This window comes from Salvia splendens, chromosome 6, assembly GCF_004379255.2.
Source record: "Salvia splendens isolate huo1 chromosome 6, SspV2, whole genome shotgun sequence".
In the NCBI taxonomy this organism is placed as follows: Eukaryota; Viridiplantae; Streptophyta; class Magnoliopsida; order Lamiales; family Lamiaceae; genus Salvia; species Salvia splendens.
Window position 1 is genome coordinate 34,926,003 of NC_056037.1, and position 18,708 is coordinate 34,944,710.

Consider the following 18,708-nt stretch of genomic DNA (forward strand, 5'->3'; position numbering starts at 1 on the left):
CATATTTTTCAGTGACCTTGATAATCTATCAAGATTTGAAGCCTGGGTAAAGTAAATACGGAGCACTGATTATCAAGATTTGAAGCCTGGGTAAAGTAAATACGGAGCACATTTCTTCTGTGATGGGACCTGCAATAATTTTAGTCAAGATAGTAAACAAAAACTAATACTCCCTTCGTCCCATGTTACTCGCACTTTTCCCATATTACTCGCACTTTTCATTTTAGGCCGTAAATTTGGGATTGATTTTTTAGCGTAATTAAAAAAGAATTTTAAGTGTAATGAGACATCACTTAATAAAAGAGCTCTTAACTTAAACTAGCATATTAATTAAATGCATTAATTCTAACTTAAATTATAAATAGTGTAAGGAGTTTGTGACTATCATCCAACTACACAAAAACTGAACCATAACTCTTTAAAATATATAATACTAAACAATAACTAAACCAAAACAATAATATTCATAGTTACGTGTTAGATTCAACCCTTTATCAATATCCTCTTTCTTTATCTTTTTTTGCTGCAGCCTGCAAACCCTTCATCTTAATTTGGTTAGTAACAGATCATCATGGAACACACGGAAGCAATTTTACATGCTATATATACCGATGAAATAATTTCAGTCAAGATAGTAAACAAAAACTAATATCATCCAACTACACAAAAACTGAACCAGAACTCTTTAAAATATATACCTGTAAACTTTAACCCTTCAACAATATCCTCTTTCTTGATCTTTTTTGCTGCAAACCCTACATCTAAATTTGGTTAGTAACAGCTTTTATGAGGACTCGTGCTACACTCCATTAAAGGCTGATTTAAGGGATGGTAGTAAGAAATTGCAAAATTTGAAGCTGCACTTTTCAACAAATTAGCTAGCTATCATGTCCATCATTCTTTGTAGATGCTCAGTGAAGTTAAAGAAGTTCAGCAAATCAATAGATCCAAGAATCTAATGCATGGTGACAAGTTATCAGTCTCAATATTTTCTCCCTATTTCAAATCAAGGACTGTAATTGATGCACATGATTGATTTCAATCTAATTTGTGTAACAATTTCAATTCTGAACTAGGACTTGTTATTCTTTGTGCTATGTGCCAAGAATCCATTACTATACAAACATACATCCCAAAAAATTCAATACCTCAAATCACAAAAGATCTCATTACAGAGGAAGATAAACACCACAAAAGATCTCTAAACAAATCATAGTTACCTGTTAACTTGAACCCTTGGTCAGTGTCATCCTCTTTCTTCAACAAATCTGAACAAAACATTTGAAAGCATTAGCAAACTCTGCTTCAGCAGACCTATAGAGAGAGATATGAGCTCACATCTCATTTCCTCTCTTTCCTCATCTCCTTCTCTACTCCTCTTTATATTTTGTAAACTATGCATGTCTGTGGCTGAAAGAGATATGAAATAGTCACAGCCAAAAATCAAACAATGGGTTATAGATTTTCAACAATTGAGCCTCTCCCGAATTGATTGTGTATTAATTAAAATGCAGTAATATTTTGGATTGCACATCCTCCGGTGGGCCTGCGATATTTAATTCAATCTGATAGAAATGGGCTAAGCTAAGGAATAGGGCCCGATAAAATGAGGTGTTCGCGCCACGTGTTGACTTAGTATGGGACTGTGTCCGTGTCTCGGCACCACCGGCGATGGGCTGGATTCGGGCCGGGCCTCACAGTGGAAACGATTGTGCTGCGGCGTCTGCCTATTGGTTGATTCAATTCATTTTAGTATTATAGGTGTCAGTTTGGGTTTTATTATTACAGCATGAAAGTATTTGAATAAATAAATTTGAGTTTTAGTTCGGTTTGTTTGTGATTTGCAAAATCTTCATTACTCTAAAAATAGAAACTTTTGAATTGACACGAATATTAATACAAAATTTGTAAAGTAATATAGAAATACAAAGAAAAATGTGTTGCTGAAAATAGGTCCCATCCCGATAAAAAGAAAATTTTCTAAACTAGAAAATTTCTAATTCCTAAAAAAAACCTTTATGAAAAATAAAATGAAATTTTAGAAATATTTGGTTCAAAGATTATATTGACCTAAATACCAACAATCCTACATGATATTTAATATTGACTTTAAAACAAATTCTCTACACGCCAATCAATAATGGTTATTCTAAAAAAAATAAAAGAATAAGGAAATAAAATTTTAAAAGAAAAGGTAAAAGTAATCAAACCGTCTTACAAATACTTAGTACTCCTCATCTAAAAAAAATAATCTTATTTTTGGATACATTATTTTTGGATACACAAATTTTAATGCATAAAACATATAAGAAAAATGGATGAAATATGGGAAAAAAATAGAATAAATATAAATAACACTAATTTTGATAGACAAACTAAAAAGAAATAATAAGATTATTTTTTCTGGACAAATGAAGTATATACAAAGTAGATATTGCATTATGATAGTACATTAGGTGGTGTTCGGTTTCCAAGATAAAATAATACTACTAAGATATAATTTAGGATTGAGTTGTGAGATTGTTTTAGTTATATAGGGGGTTAACTGTGACTAATTATCCCATGATTATCCATCTAGGATTGAGTTGTGAGGTTGAATCTCATGAACCAAACACACTACAAATTTAATCTCGGATACAATCTTGCAAACCAAACACGTGATATTATTGAAATCGTAAAAATTAGGATAATTTATTTGAAAAATTATGAAGGTTGGTCACTAGAAAATCTTTAAAAATAATCAACTTAGCAGTGTCAGTTTTCTAAATAAAATAATACCAAAATATAATATAGGATTGAGTTAAGAGATTATTTTTGTCGTAAGGGGTTACCTATGACTAAATATTCTATAATTATCCATCTAGGATTGAATTATCTCATAAACAAACATAATATATATTTAATCTGGGGATACAATCTTGCCAACCAAATATCCTTAGATTATGTCCATTTTTCATTTTATTAAAATCCATGTGATATCATATTTTAGGAAATCTTATTTTTAGGACGTTATGGCACAAATATCGAATTCTAATCTAGGAAACCTTGTGTTTAAGCAGTGGGCGGTGAATGCATATGGACATGACTATAAATGTCTTGATATCAAAGTGGCATTGTTTGGTAAATGAATTTGGTAGTAATTTTTCGTTGTCTGTTTTGGGCTGTTAGGTTATCTGAAAATGTTATACAAATGATGTCGCTCTCTTTGAAACTATCTTCAATAATTGAGGTATATAATGAATTTTGGAGCTAAGTGTAAATTATTAAAAATATTTTTAATAAGTAAGTCTATAAAGAGACTTTTGCACAAATTTCGGACGGTAAACTATAATAAACTTTTTTTTCTAACTACTACAGTATGATAGTACAGATTTCCCAATTAATATAAGTTGTAATAATATGCAAATAACAAAATTCTTTTCAGAAAATTTCCCAAATTGCATCAACTTTGTCCACCTACACCTACACCTACATCGATACATAGAAAAGTTATTTCGTCTTCAAATTAATTCACCCCTTCCTTAAATTTGGGCACTCACACGACATAACCAACCTAACTTGAAAATCAGTTCATGAACTTGAACTAAATCTTAAGTTGAGTACATGACTCAAACAAGTTAATTAATCTCTCCCTCTTAAAAATTCAATCTTTTCAAAATCCCACAATTTTATATAAGCCTAGCTAGCACCCTAAATCCAAGCCAAAAAAATGACTCTTCCAGTTCCAGATGTGGTGGTGAAGGAGAAGGAGAAGAAGAAGAAGAAGAAGAGTAATGTGTTTTGGGGAAGAAAATGATATTCTGATGATATTGGGATTGCTTGTGGGCTTGGGGCTATTCATTTGTTGTGTGCTTTAGGTCCTTTTACTTTCAACTGGGGTGCATTTGGTGTTGCTGTGGGATTGTATGTCATCACTGGGCTTCTTGGCATCACTCTTTCTTTCCATAGAAATCTTTCTCATTAAGAGCTTCAAGCTTCCCAAATGGCTTGAGTATTTCTTTGCTTACTGTGGCACTCTAGCCCTTCAGGTCTCTCTCCTCTCTCTATTATACTTGTATAATTCATGTATTTTGTAATTTAAGAATATGTATTTTGTTTAACAGGGGAATGCAATTGAGTGGGTGAGCACACATAGATACCACCATCAGTTTGTTGACTCAGAAAAAGATCCACACAGCCAAATTGAGGGATTTTGGTTTAGTCACATGACTTGGCTCTTTGACACTGATCAAAGGGTGAGATTTGTCATCATTCATTTGAAACTATTACATTTGTTTTTCTTTTACATCATACATATATGACTTCAGAATAGGGAGAGAAACAATGCTAAAGATTTAGAGAAACAGCCCTTCTATAAGTTCCTTGAGAAGACCTATATACTTCATCAATTGGCACTTGGAGCTTTACTCTATGCACTTGGATTGGCCACACATATCAAATTGTCTACACCAGCACAAAAGCAGAAGATGGCCTTTGCTAGATTAAGCCTTTAAATTAGTTGTATATGTACATTAAGAGACAGGGCATTACTTTCTTTGATTGTACAAATAAAAGGGTCAAATATTTTGTAAATAAATTCAGTAGTGTTATAAACTAAAGTAATTAAGAATTAGCAATAATAAATAAATAAATAAATAGTACTATTAATTTGATTTTAACTCGGAGAATATTTTATTTCTATGGTATTTTCCCCCTTTGTATTGATCATGAAAAATAAAATCAATCATGTTAACTTGGATGTGACCCATCAGTTACTGTATTTACAAAGTTACAAATCACTTTGCGTAAATAGCCCATTGGGCTCCCAGACCCAAGTCGGTCCAGTACGATTCAAAAATTTGCATTTTCATAAATTTATTATCTTCATTATTTTTTCTTCTTTAGGTGAAGCGACTGAGCAAAATATTTAAAAAATCTAATATTGTACTCGAACTAAATTTAAATTTAAAATTTGTTTTTTTTTTGTTTTGTTTCAGTTTAAATTATTAGAAAATTGATTTTTCAGTTCGGATATATAAATAGTAGAAAAAACAAACTTAATTTTAATATTGTATATAATACTTTATTTTAATGAATGATAAGATAATTAAATCACAGGAAGACTGCAACTGTTTTGATATTTTTTTGTATATTTAAAATAAAATATTTAGATTTTTTTTATATATTAGTGCAATTTCGCTTTTTCCGGTTCACATTAGTTTTGTCAGTTTTGATTTGGTTTTTTTTTCACGATCGAGTTTTAATTAGGATAATTTAATTTTCGTTTGGATAAGTGAGTTCAACACAAAAGAATTGAATTTTTAAATAATATGATTAAATATACACGTTCACTTGTTCAGGCCGCATATGTAGATACAAACTTGCTAACAAATATTTCAAAATCAATACCGTCCAGGAAATGTAGTTCAATGTATATGAAATAAAGTTGATTCAATATATCTTAAATAGTAGTATATGTTACGCTTCAATTTTGAAATCTTCTTTTATGTACGTAATAGGAGTATACACAAAAATTCTATAAATATACTAATTTATCCCTTAGGCTTATCTCTACTAGACCATCGAGATTACTAAACCCTTACCCTAAAAGTATTTTCAAAGCCATAGTACTTTTTATACGAAAAAGTTAAGAATAGATTAATAATACAACATAAACAAACATAATTTGGTGCCCCTATAAGGAAATGTAGCTAGCATGTGAGGGTTGCCACTTGTTAATCAACAATGAATTAAATTTTAAACATTTCTAAAAAAACAAGATGGGAATGTTATGTAGGGCTGACAAATCGTGCAGATTGGGTCGTTATCGGGTCAACCTGATAATGACCCAACCCAATAAGCCTAACCTGAACCCGACCTGTTAAGGAAACTGTAATTCCGAACATGAACCCGACCTGCTACCTTCAAATCCGAACACGACCCGCACCCGACACGAACCCGTTATCGACACGATATAATATGGGTTGACACGACACGATAACAACCCGAACCTGATATTACATGATTAAAACCTAATATTACACGATTAAACCTTAATTTTTAACCTAATTTACACAATTAAAATTCGTTTTATACTATTTAAACCTAATTTATAAGAAATTAAAAAATTAAGGTAATATATATTTTTTTAAATAATAATAAAAATAATAAATATTATTTCTTAATGGGTTACCCGTATCCGACCCGCATCCGACCCGAACCCAACCCGAAATTATCGGGTTCTTAATGGGTCAACCCGATAAGGACATGGATCCAATAACACTTGACCCCAACCCAATAATTTCGTGCGTATTCGTATCAGATTATCGTGTCGTGTCGAAAATTGCCAGCCCTAATGTTATTTACGGACCATCATCGAGCAACGAGTCGATTCCACTAATTTGAAGCAAAGTCTATCGAATATCACACGGCTTATTATTTGAGTTATTAATGATTAGTTAATTAGGTGAAGCGATTTACAAGGTAAAGTTGACAAGAATAAATCCAACATTTGGAATTTCAAAGCTAAAAGCTGAAATTGAGTGTGTTGCTATGTTTGAATGATTAAGAAATGGAGCACAAGCGAAAGCATTATGATTGTGATTATGAATTCTATGTTTTTTTAATTGTAATTAGTATTTAATAATTGCGGTTCGTTTGTCATCATCCACTTCTTGTAAAATGTTCCGTAGAAATATTACAACATTCTTTTCGTAACCATTATTTAATAGTCATTAATCCATAGTTCATCTGCAAATTGTCGTTTAGGGTATCCACTATAAGGCGGACGTCCCCAATAGCCCCGTCCCTTTTTTGTCCACAGCCCCAATTTTTTTGTCCGCGCCCAAAAAAAAGGTTTCCGCCACTATAGGCGGACACTTCCAATAGCTCCGAAATTTTATAACCAATTATAAGCAATTATAACAAAAAACGTGTATTAAAATAAATTCCTTCTTCCTTCTTCCTCCTTCCTCCTTCCTTCTTCCTTCTCCCTTCCTCTATCAAAAAATGTCGAAAATTATAAATAAAAAAAAATTCAAGGGGGCGGCCGGCGCGCCGACCGCCGCCCCACTATGGATAGCCCCGCCTAATCGCCGCGTCCGCCCCGGACCGGCACCTCCTCGCCCCGAAGACGCCGCATGACCGTCCGCCCCAAATTTTTCGTCCGCCTCGGGGCGGAAGTCGCCCCTACTATAATAGCCCCGAGACCGCCCCGAGATCGCCCCGGTGGGGGCTATAGCTGCGGCTTGGTCCAAAATAGTGACATTTGCTTACGTCATTCAAGCATACATTATCGTCCCATCTCTTGAAGTTTGGAAAAATTACACATAGGAGTATAAGTTTTCTTCAATTTATATATCACTGTAAATTACTATATAGTAGTATTAGTTATATACTCCATGATGCTACTCACATTGTTCCGAAAATACTAGTAGTATATTTCATGATAAATTATTAGACGATGATGTATATAGTAAAATTAGTATGAGAACAATAATTTTAGTCGTGCATGTACTCTTTAACTATTTTCTTAATAAAAGAGAGTATATGTTATATTTTATTGATCAACGTTAATATTCCAAACCATTGATATATGTTAGTGTATCTTTTCATTCTATTAATTTAGCCGCTGCAAGTATTCCGTCTGGTCGCGTGTCTCTGGAGGGAGGGGTGGGCCGCGATACATCTCACCACGTGGCGAGCTCTGGCGCGCGGCGTGACGCCCACTCACCGGCACATGAGTGGGAGTCGATTTTTTGATATTTTTTTTAAAAAATTTAATTCTGAATAAAAAAAAATTATAGTTTTTTCCTCTCCGTTTTTTTAAATTTTTTCCCCCACATTCATCTATAAATAACACTACACACACAATTCCCCCACCATTTTTTCCACACACAAACACTACACTCTCACAAACACCATCTCTCTTTCCTCTCCAATTTCTGCAAAAATGTCCGGTGACGGAAACTCCGGCGACGAGGGCGGCGGCTACGACTTGAACGCGTTTGCCGATTGGGGGCATGTACAATGTTTTGGGTGCTTCCGGTTCCGGTTCGTCGCCGAGCACCCAAGGCTCGGCGACGCCGGCGTACCAAACACCATCTTTTCCAGTTGATGCATACTATCGTCCTCCCATTCCCTTGGGTCTGAGGAGCTCGCAAACGCAGGGATTATCCCAAATTAGAGAGGATATTCCGGAGGAACCCACTCCGGAGGCGGTGCCGGACGGACACGGCGGCGACCGTCATCCATACACACAAGCGGAAACTATGGCTCTGTTCGACGCTTGGATCAGTACGTCGAACGATCCCATCCTCGGGAATCAACAAAACCGCAAGGTTTTTGGGATAAGGTCACCGTCGTATACAGCACAAATAAGCCGAGGGGGGCCTTCCGCCGCAACCTGAAGATGCTTCGCACTCATTTTGAGCGAGCCGACAGAGATGTCAAAAGATTTTGTGGGATCTACAAGAGGGAAGCGGAGCAATATTAAAGCGGAGTCGACATTCTGAGAGTGGCTTTGCGAATCTTCAAGTCCGACACCGGCAAAGATTTCAAATTTTCCGATGTTTGGGAGGCGGTCAAACATCTTGATAGGTGGGCTGGCGGTGTCGATTCCAGCACGGGCTCGAGCTCGAAACGCACGAAGCATACGGCGGGTGGCCAATACTCGTCTAGTGAGGTAGGGGAAAGGCAACGCCTCACAAGAGGGCTCCTCCGATGCAGGGGGCTCCTTCAGTACACGATGTCGGTCTCAATGGAACAAGGCGACGAAGGCTGCTAGAGGGAGGGGCCGAGGAGAATCAAGCCAGACGGGCTCCCAAGGGCCACCGTCCTCCCTAATGTCCATGTACTTCACCGCCATGATGGCTGACACTTCCCGCATGACGCCTCTCTAATATCAAGCCCATCTTGCCGGCATTGAGTATCTGACAAATCAACTTGGTATTCCGCCTCCACCTAGCTTGAGGGCACCGCCACCGCCTTCAGGGGATGATTCGCGGGCGGAGTAGTTTTTATAATTTAAGGGTGCAATTTTTAATTTATAGTATTTTAAATTATGTCTTTTTTATTTTTTTAGGATTTTAACTATGTGTTTTTTTTTTATTTTCTTAGGATTTTAAATTGTAATTTTCTTTTATTTAATGAAGTGTGTTTTTATTAATTAAATTTGTTGGAAATAAAAATAAAAATTGAAATAGAATGAATAGTTAAGGGATGAGATGATTAAGAGATGGAGGAATGCAGGTGCTGTCTCTTAGTTTAGAGATGGGGTAAAAAGTGCAGTGAGGCACATGAATGGTGAAGGGATGAGACGATATTGAGAGACGGGTGTGGATGGCCTAGGTTGAGGAAATTCAATTTGCTTGAATTGTCATTTCAATCTTTAATGTACTTTATTCCAATAAAATTTGATATGACATACTACTATAGTAAGAAGAAGAAAAGAAAGAAATATAAAGTTTGTCTTATTGTGTGGGTGGAAGCATGCCTTGTGAGTCGATCGAGGCTTCTTTAAATAATGCATGGTTCTCAATCTATACGTTAAACAATATTTGTGCGCATACTTGTTGATTAGTTGTTACAATTTAATATTATAAGATAACGAAAACCGTGAAAAGTGAAACATATAAGACACATGCGCGCGTTTTCTTTTTAAGAAATAATACTACTATATTTAATCTAACTCAGAAGGCTCTCAACCTCCAATCAAACTCAAATGCAAAACGGGCATTTACGCTTACTTAATCTGTCGTACAAAGTTTAATCTTTTGAGTAATTAGAGATTATTATTACTATGAGAAAATGTATGAAAGTGGTCACTTAATTACGAGGAAAAAAATTAATTAAAATTATAAATTGTTACACATATAGTGAGATGTTCAATTCGTGAGTATACTTGAGTAATGGAGTTGTCTTAATTTTGATATGGAGTGTTCCAAAGTTGAAGGTCAGAAGCATGGGAACATAACATGCCAAGAAACACACAAATGAGAAATCAATGGTCACACAAATGAGAAATCAATGGTCAAATTAATTTTGACCAGTATCATTTTACTATGATCTATTTTGTTGAGATGGTCCATTGGTTCTAAAGCACCTAATCAATAAAGTGTTTGGGTAAACTTAATATTTATTGTGTTGAGTTGAAGAGAATAATTCATATGTGAAGGAATAAGTTGAGCAAGGAAAAAAAAAAAGTTGAGCAGTTCAAATGCATGCTTTCTAGTATACACTCCAAAAGGCAAGAAAATCGTGATACCTAGAAAATCGCCCGAACTTGTAGCACCACGTGAAAATGGCATGAATATTGATCAACTGAATACGAAGATGAAAAAATAGCAAGAAATTTGGAATCAATTTGTTAGAATTATGCCTATATATGTTGGAATGCAAACATGAAACACGCATCGATTGGGACATTAGAGCATCCGCAGCGGTGCTCGCGCCGACGGACGACGTTCGTGCCGTTGGCGCGGCACCGCCCTGCTCGCTACTGCACTCTTGCCACTGGCACGGCGCTGCTCGATGCATCGAGCACGTCAGTGCCAGCGAGCAGCTGACGTGGCGTTTCCTGATTGGCGTTGGTATTTTTTTATTTTTTTTAAAAATCGGATTTTAATTAAAAAATCCGAATAAATATAAAAAATATTTTCCCACTTCCCAAAAATTATATCCGTTTTATCCTCACTTTTAATTTATTTTTCAAATTTTCCCCCAAAATTCACATTTTCATCTATAAATACCCCACTTCCACAAAAAAAATTCTCATCTAAATTCTCTCATCTTCTCTTATCAATTCTCAATCTTTCACTCTTACTTACAAAAAAAATGTCTGGCTCCGGCGATCACCCCTCCGACTCCCGCGGTTGGAACCACGATGGGTTCGGCTCACAACCATTTCCTAGTTCGGAAACGCAATTTTCGGCCCCTTCTCAAACCCAAGGTTCTCAAGTTCCGGGTGGCTACCGGCCTTACCCGGTGGACGACCAAGATGCCCCCGATGGGCGATACAGGTGGGCACTCGAACCCAGATCGGGAGGGAGCGGCGACAGCGGCTCTCTAACTCCTCCTCTTCCTACTCCTACTCCTCGTGGTGTCCGCACCCCGTACACTCCGGCGGAGATGGATCAATTATTCAAAGCCTATTTGATTATCTCCGAAGATCCGGAGATAAGCACGAACCAAAGCGGGGATAGGTTTTGGTGGCGCGTCTCTCGCTGGTACAATGAAAACCGTCCGGCTGGAACCATCAAGCGCAATGAGAGTATGGTGCGCAATGCTTTATTCAGAGCCAACGAAGAAATCCAAAAGTTCCAGGGGTATTACCTCCAGAAAGAGCGGTCGGCGGAGAGCGGTAGGAGCGAGCTCGACATCATCAGTGCCGCCTTGGTGACCTACCAATCCATAAATTACAAACCGTTCAAGTACCTCAGCGCTTGGCAGGAGGTGCGTGTGCATCTGAAGTATAGGGGAGACGTATCATCCTCCTCCAGCAACGGTCGAGGTCGGTATCCCTACCCGACGCTGGCGAGGATGAGGTGGCTAGCCAGCTCGCCGGAGCTAATTTGGGTAGCCCCGATGCCGGCCCAAGCAGTTCCCAACGCCGGCCGCAAGGAAGGAAGAAGATGACGACCAACCGCCGTCGCGTCGCGACTCCATCCGCCCCCGCTCCCTTTGTGCCACCTCAACCCCCACCAACTCATTGTGGTCCCTTTTGGCCCAACTCAATTAGGCCGATAGGTCAAATATGACCCCCGAGCAACTTGATTCACATTTGACAATGATATGGGGTCTCCGAAGAACATTGGGGATAGGGCAAGAGGAATAGTCTTCCATGGGGTATTTTTTAGCCTTTAATTATGTATTTTTTATTTTTAGGATTTTAATTATGTAATTTTAAATTTTTAGTATTTTAATTATCTAATTTTTATTTTTTTTGTAATTTGTATTAGTATTCTGGATATTTTTAATGTATTTTAATATTGTAGAAATGTTTTTATTTAAATTGAATAATAGAATGGTGGGACACTTGAGCATGTGTTTGCGGAAGAGCATGGAGGTCGGTGTTGTGCTTTGCCTAAGAGCAGGGAGTAAAAAATTAATAAAAGTGGGTCTGGGCCTACATCCGTGCTCTTTGGCAAGAGCACCGATGGGGATACTCTTAATCGACATTCACCCAGAGTATGAACACAAAGTGATCGTTTGGTGTGATGTGAATAGTGGAAATTGAAGGCGAACATGCATATTCATTTTCCAGTATTTAGTAGTAGGAAAATGTCAGAAATTCGATTTTTGGTTCAAATGTACTAATAAACAAAATGAATAACGTAACAATTAAGCTATGATATAGTACTATTAGAGTCCGTCTGGGTTGGGTTTTTATAAAGCTAAATGTCAAAAAATTTAACCTTTCTATACTTTTCAAAATCAAAGCACTAATCGGACAAGTGATGATAAAAAAAAGGAAATGCTATGTGGCCACAATGGCTGGCCATAATAGGATATTTTGGTCAATATACATACCAAACAATTAATAAATTAATAAAATCATAAAGATATTCATATATTCTGATTTAAAAGTAGTTATAGATATTAAACAATTAAATTATAAAATATAAAACAATAAATTAAAGTTTAAAAAAACTGAGTGGATATCTAACATAAGAAACGAAAATGACCTACATATTCAAAGTTCCAAGATAATTTAACGACTTAGTCTTTTATGTGTATTATTTCGAGACAAATGATAAATTAGTCTTAGATAATTATTACTTTTAAGATGAACTAAATCCAAGTAAATAAGCATTAAAGGTAACAATATTTTATTTTTATGGCCAGCCACATTATGACCATTTAGCACTACTCATACAAAAAAAGTAAATGGTCCTGAAAGAAAAATGGGAAGGGATAACGTGTATAGTATGTATAGTGGGAAGCAGCAAACATGAAGCTATGAGTAAATGGTCCTGAAAGAAAAATGGGAAGGGATAACGTGTATAGTATGTATAGTGGGAAGCAGCAAACATGAAGCTGGTGATTAATGTGAAGTATTTTCCATTTTACAGCTTTTGTAGAAAAAAGTGGTGAAAAAGGATATGGTGTTGGTCTGGTAGATGCCCCACATTTACCTCGATTCCTCGCACTAACTTTTGGCACTCACTGCCATCGCGTGAATTCTACTGTACCTTACAATTCAAACTTCATTTTCTTCCCAACTAACTAACTAAGACCATCCACTACGCGTCCCGCGCCGGGCTCGCGTCTCGTCCCAGAGGGACGGGTCCTCCGCAGGACGCGTTGCAGCGACCATCCCGTCCCTAGCCCGCGCCCGTCTCGTCCCGTAGCTCGTCTCGTCGAGACACGGGACGCGCTGTCCCGCCACGAGCCAGCGACACGTGTCTCGTCCCCATGAGTGCGTGACGCCCACTCGCTGGCCCGCGAGTGGGCGTCGTCACTGATGACGCAATAATTCGTTTTTTTTTTAAAATTCGACTTTTAATAAAAAAAAAATTCAAACGGTAATATTACCGTTAAATTTTTATTTTCGTTTTTTTAAATTTTTTTTATATATTTTACTCTATAAATAATCCTATTTCATACTCATTTCAAACACAAACACACATCTATTCCTCTCAAATCCTCTCTATCACTCCAATTTCCATCTTCAATCAACTCAAACAAATGGATCCTTTTGAGCAAATGCGTCAATTAATGGAAAAATCACTCGAAGAAGATCGACGACGAGAGGCGGAGGAAGCCGCGCCACCCCCACGACGCTCCCGGAAGTACATCAATCGGAACCGGGAGGAAGCCGCCGCACGGTTAGTACGCGACTACTTTTGCGATAACCCGATTTGGGGAGATACCTACTTCCGTCGCCGTTTTCGCATGCGGAAACCGCTATTTCTCCACATAGCGAATACTTTGGCGGCCAGGGAAGAGTTCTTCCGAGAAGGGTTCGACGCGGTCGGCCGTCCCAGCCATACGACGCTGCAGAAATGTACTGCAGCCATCCGGCAGCTTGCGACTGGACAAACGGCCGACATCATGTATACATGCATAATCTTGCACAACATGATTGTCCGAGACGAAGGACCCGATGCGGGAAATTGGTTCGACCCCGAATCCCCCGGAAGCTCAACCGCAAGTAGTCCGCCGCGAAGTGGAGCGCATCCGTCTATACAAGAACGGTTGGCTATTCGGGCAAGGACACGCGACTCTAGCGCCCACACCCAACTCCAAGAGGATCTAATTGAGCACATTTGGGAAAACTTTGGCGGAGCAGATTAAATTATGTCATTTTTATTTTTTTAGAATTTTAATTATGTCTTCGTTTTTTTTAATTTTAAGTTGTAATGTTGTTTTAATTTTAATAAAGTGTGTTTGTTTAAATTGAATTGGGTTGAAAAAAAAATTATAAATGAAATTGAATGAATAGTAATTAAGGGACGGTATAGAGACGGTTAAGGGACGGAGCGTTGCAGGTTCCGTCCCTTAGTTAAGGGATGGATGAAAAAAGGACAGTGAGGCCCTCAAATAGTGCTCAAATAGTAGTTAATGGACGGTTTAAGAGACGGTATAGAGACAGCGTAGTGGATGGCCTAAATCCTTCTTCTTCATAATTAAATTAAGTATTACTAGTATTTTTTAGAATTTTAAACTAATGACTTACATACTTCTCCCTACTGTTACCAATATTGTCATTGAATTATTAAGTTTACAAAGTACTAGTGTTATCACCCGTGCTATGTACGGGACATAAGATTTTTAAATAATGAAGATAAATTATAAAATAAGTAGATTAAAAATTTGAGGATAATAAGAATATAATGATGTAGATGACATTTGTTAGTTACAATAAGTATTCACGACATTATAAACACCTAATAACATTATAAACAATATTAACTAAAAGAGACTAACTTAAATATATTAAAATTTTAATTGAGTAAATATATGATAAAAATTGTAAAAATCACATCTTTGTGTTGTTGATTAGATTGTGAATTAATTGTAAGACAAAGTATTGCAATAAAGGATTAAATTTCAATTTTAACCTAAATAGAAGGCAAACTAAATTCTCTAGCACAATTTCAATTTTAATCCAAATAAAGGTAAATTAATATATAAATTTAATAGCTTAATTTAAAAAATTAATTTTAAAAAATATGGAATACTAAACATATCTAAATTTAATACTCCCTCCGTCCCATAAAAATATGGGCGGATGAAATGACAAGGGAATTAAGACAAAATTGGTAAAGTAAGAGAGATGAGAGGAATGGTATGGTAAAGTAAGAGAGAGGAGGAGAGTGGTAGTTAAAGTAGAGTTAGTGGATAGTGAGACATATATTATTAAATTGATATAACTTTCCAAAAATGGAATGCACATATTTTTGTGAGACGGACGAAAATGGAAATGCACGTACTTTTTTGGGACGGAAGGAGTATATGAATCAAAAGTAAATTATCATTTAAAATAACGATAATATTTTATGCATATGTCCTAGTTCTTAATAACAGGATAGCATCTACACCTCTTCAATTTTAAGTCTAGTCCCTAAATTTTTAAGTGATAACTTTATTGTTTATCTTGTCATGTATAATGGTGTGAATTAGTGTGGTTAAAATGTATGGTTAATAGTCTTTTATGAATCATGAAAAAAAATACTAAAATTTAGGTCATAAACTACCACTAATCTTCCCTATGAAAGAAATTTTTTTATGTATAATATAACCTTTTGCAGTATTTTTAGATTACAAATCTTCAATAGATGTTCATGGAGTTCTTTGGAGTGAGGCACATTATAATTTTTTGTATCTAAGCAATATATTTTTCTTAGCTACTCATCTTTAATTTAATAAAATATACTCCATAAATAAATTTGTACTTGGACATGCAAAATGAATTGGAATGAATGAGTATGCTACCTATAACTCTAAATATGGCCCAAACATAGAGCACAACAACTAAATAAGTAAAACATGTAAATAATTTTTAGCTCAAACAATGAGCCCAACAACTAAATTAGAGGGGCAGCGACGCTCTGTCACTATCGTTCTCAATGTTCTCGGCTGACAATGGTATCGCCGGCAGCGACGCTGGTTGCGTATCGTTCTACAACGTTCTCTTTCTCTCCTTCTCGCGGTTCCACTGCTCGGCCCCAGGCTTGAGGACTCCTCCACACCACCCAACCGTCGTCGCTGGTCACCAACCCCTCTCTCTCGTGACGCTCAGGTGTCGGGCTTGCAGGCGTGCGATTCCAGCCACCACTGCCGTCAACCCTCCTTCTCTTTATGCCTGCTTCCCTCGTCATCCATCGGTGGAGGCTTGGAGCTGTCGCCGACTGCAATAAAAAAAAATCAGATAATTAGTCCACTAAAAGTCAGATTCAATTAATGGTGTGTGTATATATAACTGTTTAATCTTATTTGAAAAGCTTTTTTCTATCCAATGGTTGTCATTTCTCAAAATGACCTAAAGGTTAAACAAAATAGCTTCACAATTTCCCACCGAAAAGGGCAATATTGACTTTCCATCCAATTGTCCCCTTTGATTGTATAGATTAACAATAAGTAGTTATAACTTGTGGTTTTATAACAAATAATTTATCTGGATAATAGATTAAGTACAATGATGTTTTTAATAACTATAATATCGCATGTCGCAAAAATCAACAATACTAGTAGAGTAGTAGGAGTATAATTTAGTAATAAAATGTAATAATAAAAAATATGGATATAGGCGTTGGGTAAATAGGAGAAAAGCATAAGCAGAAGGCTCGGCGTGGGGCGTGTGCAGGCACAGAAATATTTGTCACATTTCCACCGCCACCAAACCTCTTTAAATCCCCCCCTTTCTCTCTTCAGTCTTCCCAAGGGAGTTCGCCTAATTCACACATTGAAATAAAACTCTCAGTGTAGGATTTTTGTTGTTGAAGAAGACAAAACGGGTCTACCTGTGTGGATGTTGGGACTCAGTCTCGACCAGCTGCGTACTGACATGAATCGTTTGCTTGCTATTCTTTTCCACCAGGTACCTAACTAATTTCTTAACTAGTAATACACTCATTTTTATATTTTGATACGTTACATAGTAATAAAGTCATTTCCTCAACACATTTCTTCACACCTACTTTTTTTCATTTCATTTTCCACTTAATTTTCCCTTTAAACTCACCTAACACAATTTTGCCGGAAAGAAACGCTTCCATTACTATAGAACGGAAGGAGTACTAGTATTTTGTAGCTAAATCTTCTTCTTATTATTATTGCAGGGTGTATTAGACGAGCAGTTCTTGCAGCTGCAGCAGCTCCAAGATGAATCTTCCCCTAACTTTGTCTCTGAGGTTGTCAACATCTATTTCCACGAGTCCGAGAAGCTCCTCCGAAACCTCAGAGCCTTGCTGTACCTACCTATTTCTCTTTCTCTCTTGCTCTATCTCATAAATGAAGTGAAAATGAGTGATGTATTGTGCAGAGTGGATAGAGAGCTGTGTGACTACAAGAAGATGGAAATCCAGTTGAATCAGTTGATGGGAAGCAGCTCCAGCATTGGCGCCCAAAGGCTCCGAAACGTCTGCATCGCCTTTCGCGCTGCTTCCAACCACAACAATCGCCCCGGGTTCGTGTTACAGACTCCAATGTCCCACATCAGTTGTTGCTTAAAATTTGGAATTTATTAATTTAGTGTGGAACACTTTCTCAAAACATACATTTTACTGAATGCAACAGATGCTTAAGAGCATTGGAGCTGCTGGAATATGAGTACTGTTACCTCAAAAACAAGCTGCATGAACTGTTCCAGGTAGATACTATTACCATGCAATTAATTTATGATAAAACTGAGATTTCATTTACCAACAGAAAAATGTGTACTTAGATTGAGCAGCAGAGAATGCTAGCAGCTGCAGTGAGATATCCTGCACCTCACCAGCACCTTAACAATCCTCAAGCCTGACTGAATGCCTAGCTAGCTACCAAAAAGTGTATGGAAAGTGATGGAAGATGGTGACACAATTTCACCTGCAATCAATGCATGCAACCACACAAAATTAATTGATTCACATACCAAATCCCACTTCCAAGGATATATTAGCTTATTTACTGCTTCTTCTCTGGACTGTAATTCACAAGTCTAAACCAATCTACCTACTGTCCCTTCCCTTTTACTTAGTGTCTATGTGAAATTGTGTTATCAAAAAACATAGTTACTGTCCTGCTTGTGTGAACACAAACTCATATTTATTTAATTTCATTCTGGAATTTCAATGTTGACATTTGTATTGTCAACAAAGACAAATGTGCTTTTATTTGGAGTACATGATCGTTAAGGGAATACCAAATTATGTATATTTTTAAATCAAACATTTTTTAGCACTCAGATATTGTTTAATTATGGTTGAGAAAATGTAGGGATACAAAATTTGTGCAGAAGAATTCAATATGTTTTAGTTAAGGGTGATTAAGTAAAAATATGTGGTACATTAATTTATATAACCATTTTTATAAGTACCATCATTGAAATATACAGATATCAGACTACATATATATATCGATTTTAAGAATGACAATGAAAAGTTGGTAGAATTACTCTCAATTCTGACAACTCATGCCGTTCAGGTTGAATAATATACTCTTATTACAGTATTATACTCCATGAACTCACAAATATATTTGAGAAACTATATATACATCATCCAGATTAACTGAATTTTAAAATGT

General features: G+C 36.6%; 1 protein-coding gene, 1 long non-coding RNA gene and 1 pseudogene across 3 annotated transcripts; 2 read left to right on the top strand and 1 right to left on the bottom strand.

Moving 5' to 3' along the window:
• Positions 1-51: 51 nt before the first annotated feature.
• Positions 52-1,338, bottom strand: LOC121807773. The gene is made up of 3 exons (XR_006052030.1): positions 1,221-1,338; positions 699-755; positions 52-129 (listed from the first exon to the last, which is right to left on the bottom strand). It is a non-coding gene; the product is annotated as an uncharacterized LOC121807773 (long non-coding RNA).
• Positions 1,339-3,709: 2,371 nt separating this feature from the next.
• Positions 3,710-4,658, top strand: LOC121809183 (annotated as a pseudogene).
• Positions 4,659-16,795: 12,137 nt separating this feature from the next.
• LOC121807389 (pseudo histidine-containing phosphotransfer protein 6-like) lies at positions 16,796-18,261 on the top strand. Of its 2 annotated transcripts, none has more exons than XM_042207603.1 (5): positions 16,796-17,020; positions 17,262-17,392; positions 17,465-17,608; positions 17,719-17,791; positions 17,867-18,261. In XM_042207603.1, the coding sequence occupies exons 1-5, from the start codon at positions 16,952-16,954 to the stop codon at positions 17,942-17,944; spliced, it is 495 nt and encodes a 164-aa protein (XP_042063537.1). In that variant the 5' UTR covers positions 16,796-16,951; the 3' UTR covers positions 17,945-18,261. The 2 variants fall into 2 exon arrangements, with proteins under 2 accessions (XP_042063537.1, XP_042063538.1); XM_042207604.1 differs by having other exon boundaries at positions 17,474-17,608.
• Positions 18,262-18,708: the final 447 nt, after the last annotated feature.

Bases quoted from the DNA above. Each gene is read 5' to 3' on its own strand.
- LOC121807389 (XM_042207603.1), top strand. From the start codon at position 16,952: ATGTTGGGACTCAGTCTCGACCAGCTGCGTACTGACATGAATCGTTTG. The intron at 17,393-17,464 runs GTACCTACCTAT...TGTATTGTGCAG, and splicing joins CGAAACCTCAGAGCCTTGCT to AGTGGATAGAGAGCTGTGTG. The intron at 17,609-17,718 runs GTTCGTGTTACA...TGAATGCAACAG, and splicing joins AACCACAACAATCGCCCCGG to ATGCTTAAGAGCATTGGAGC.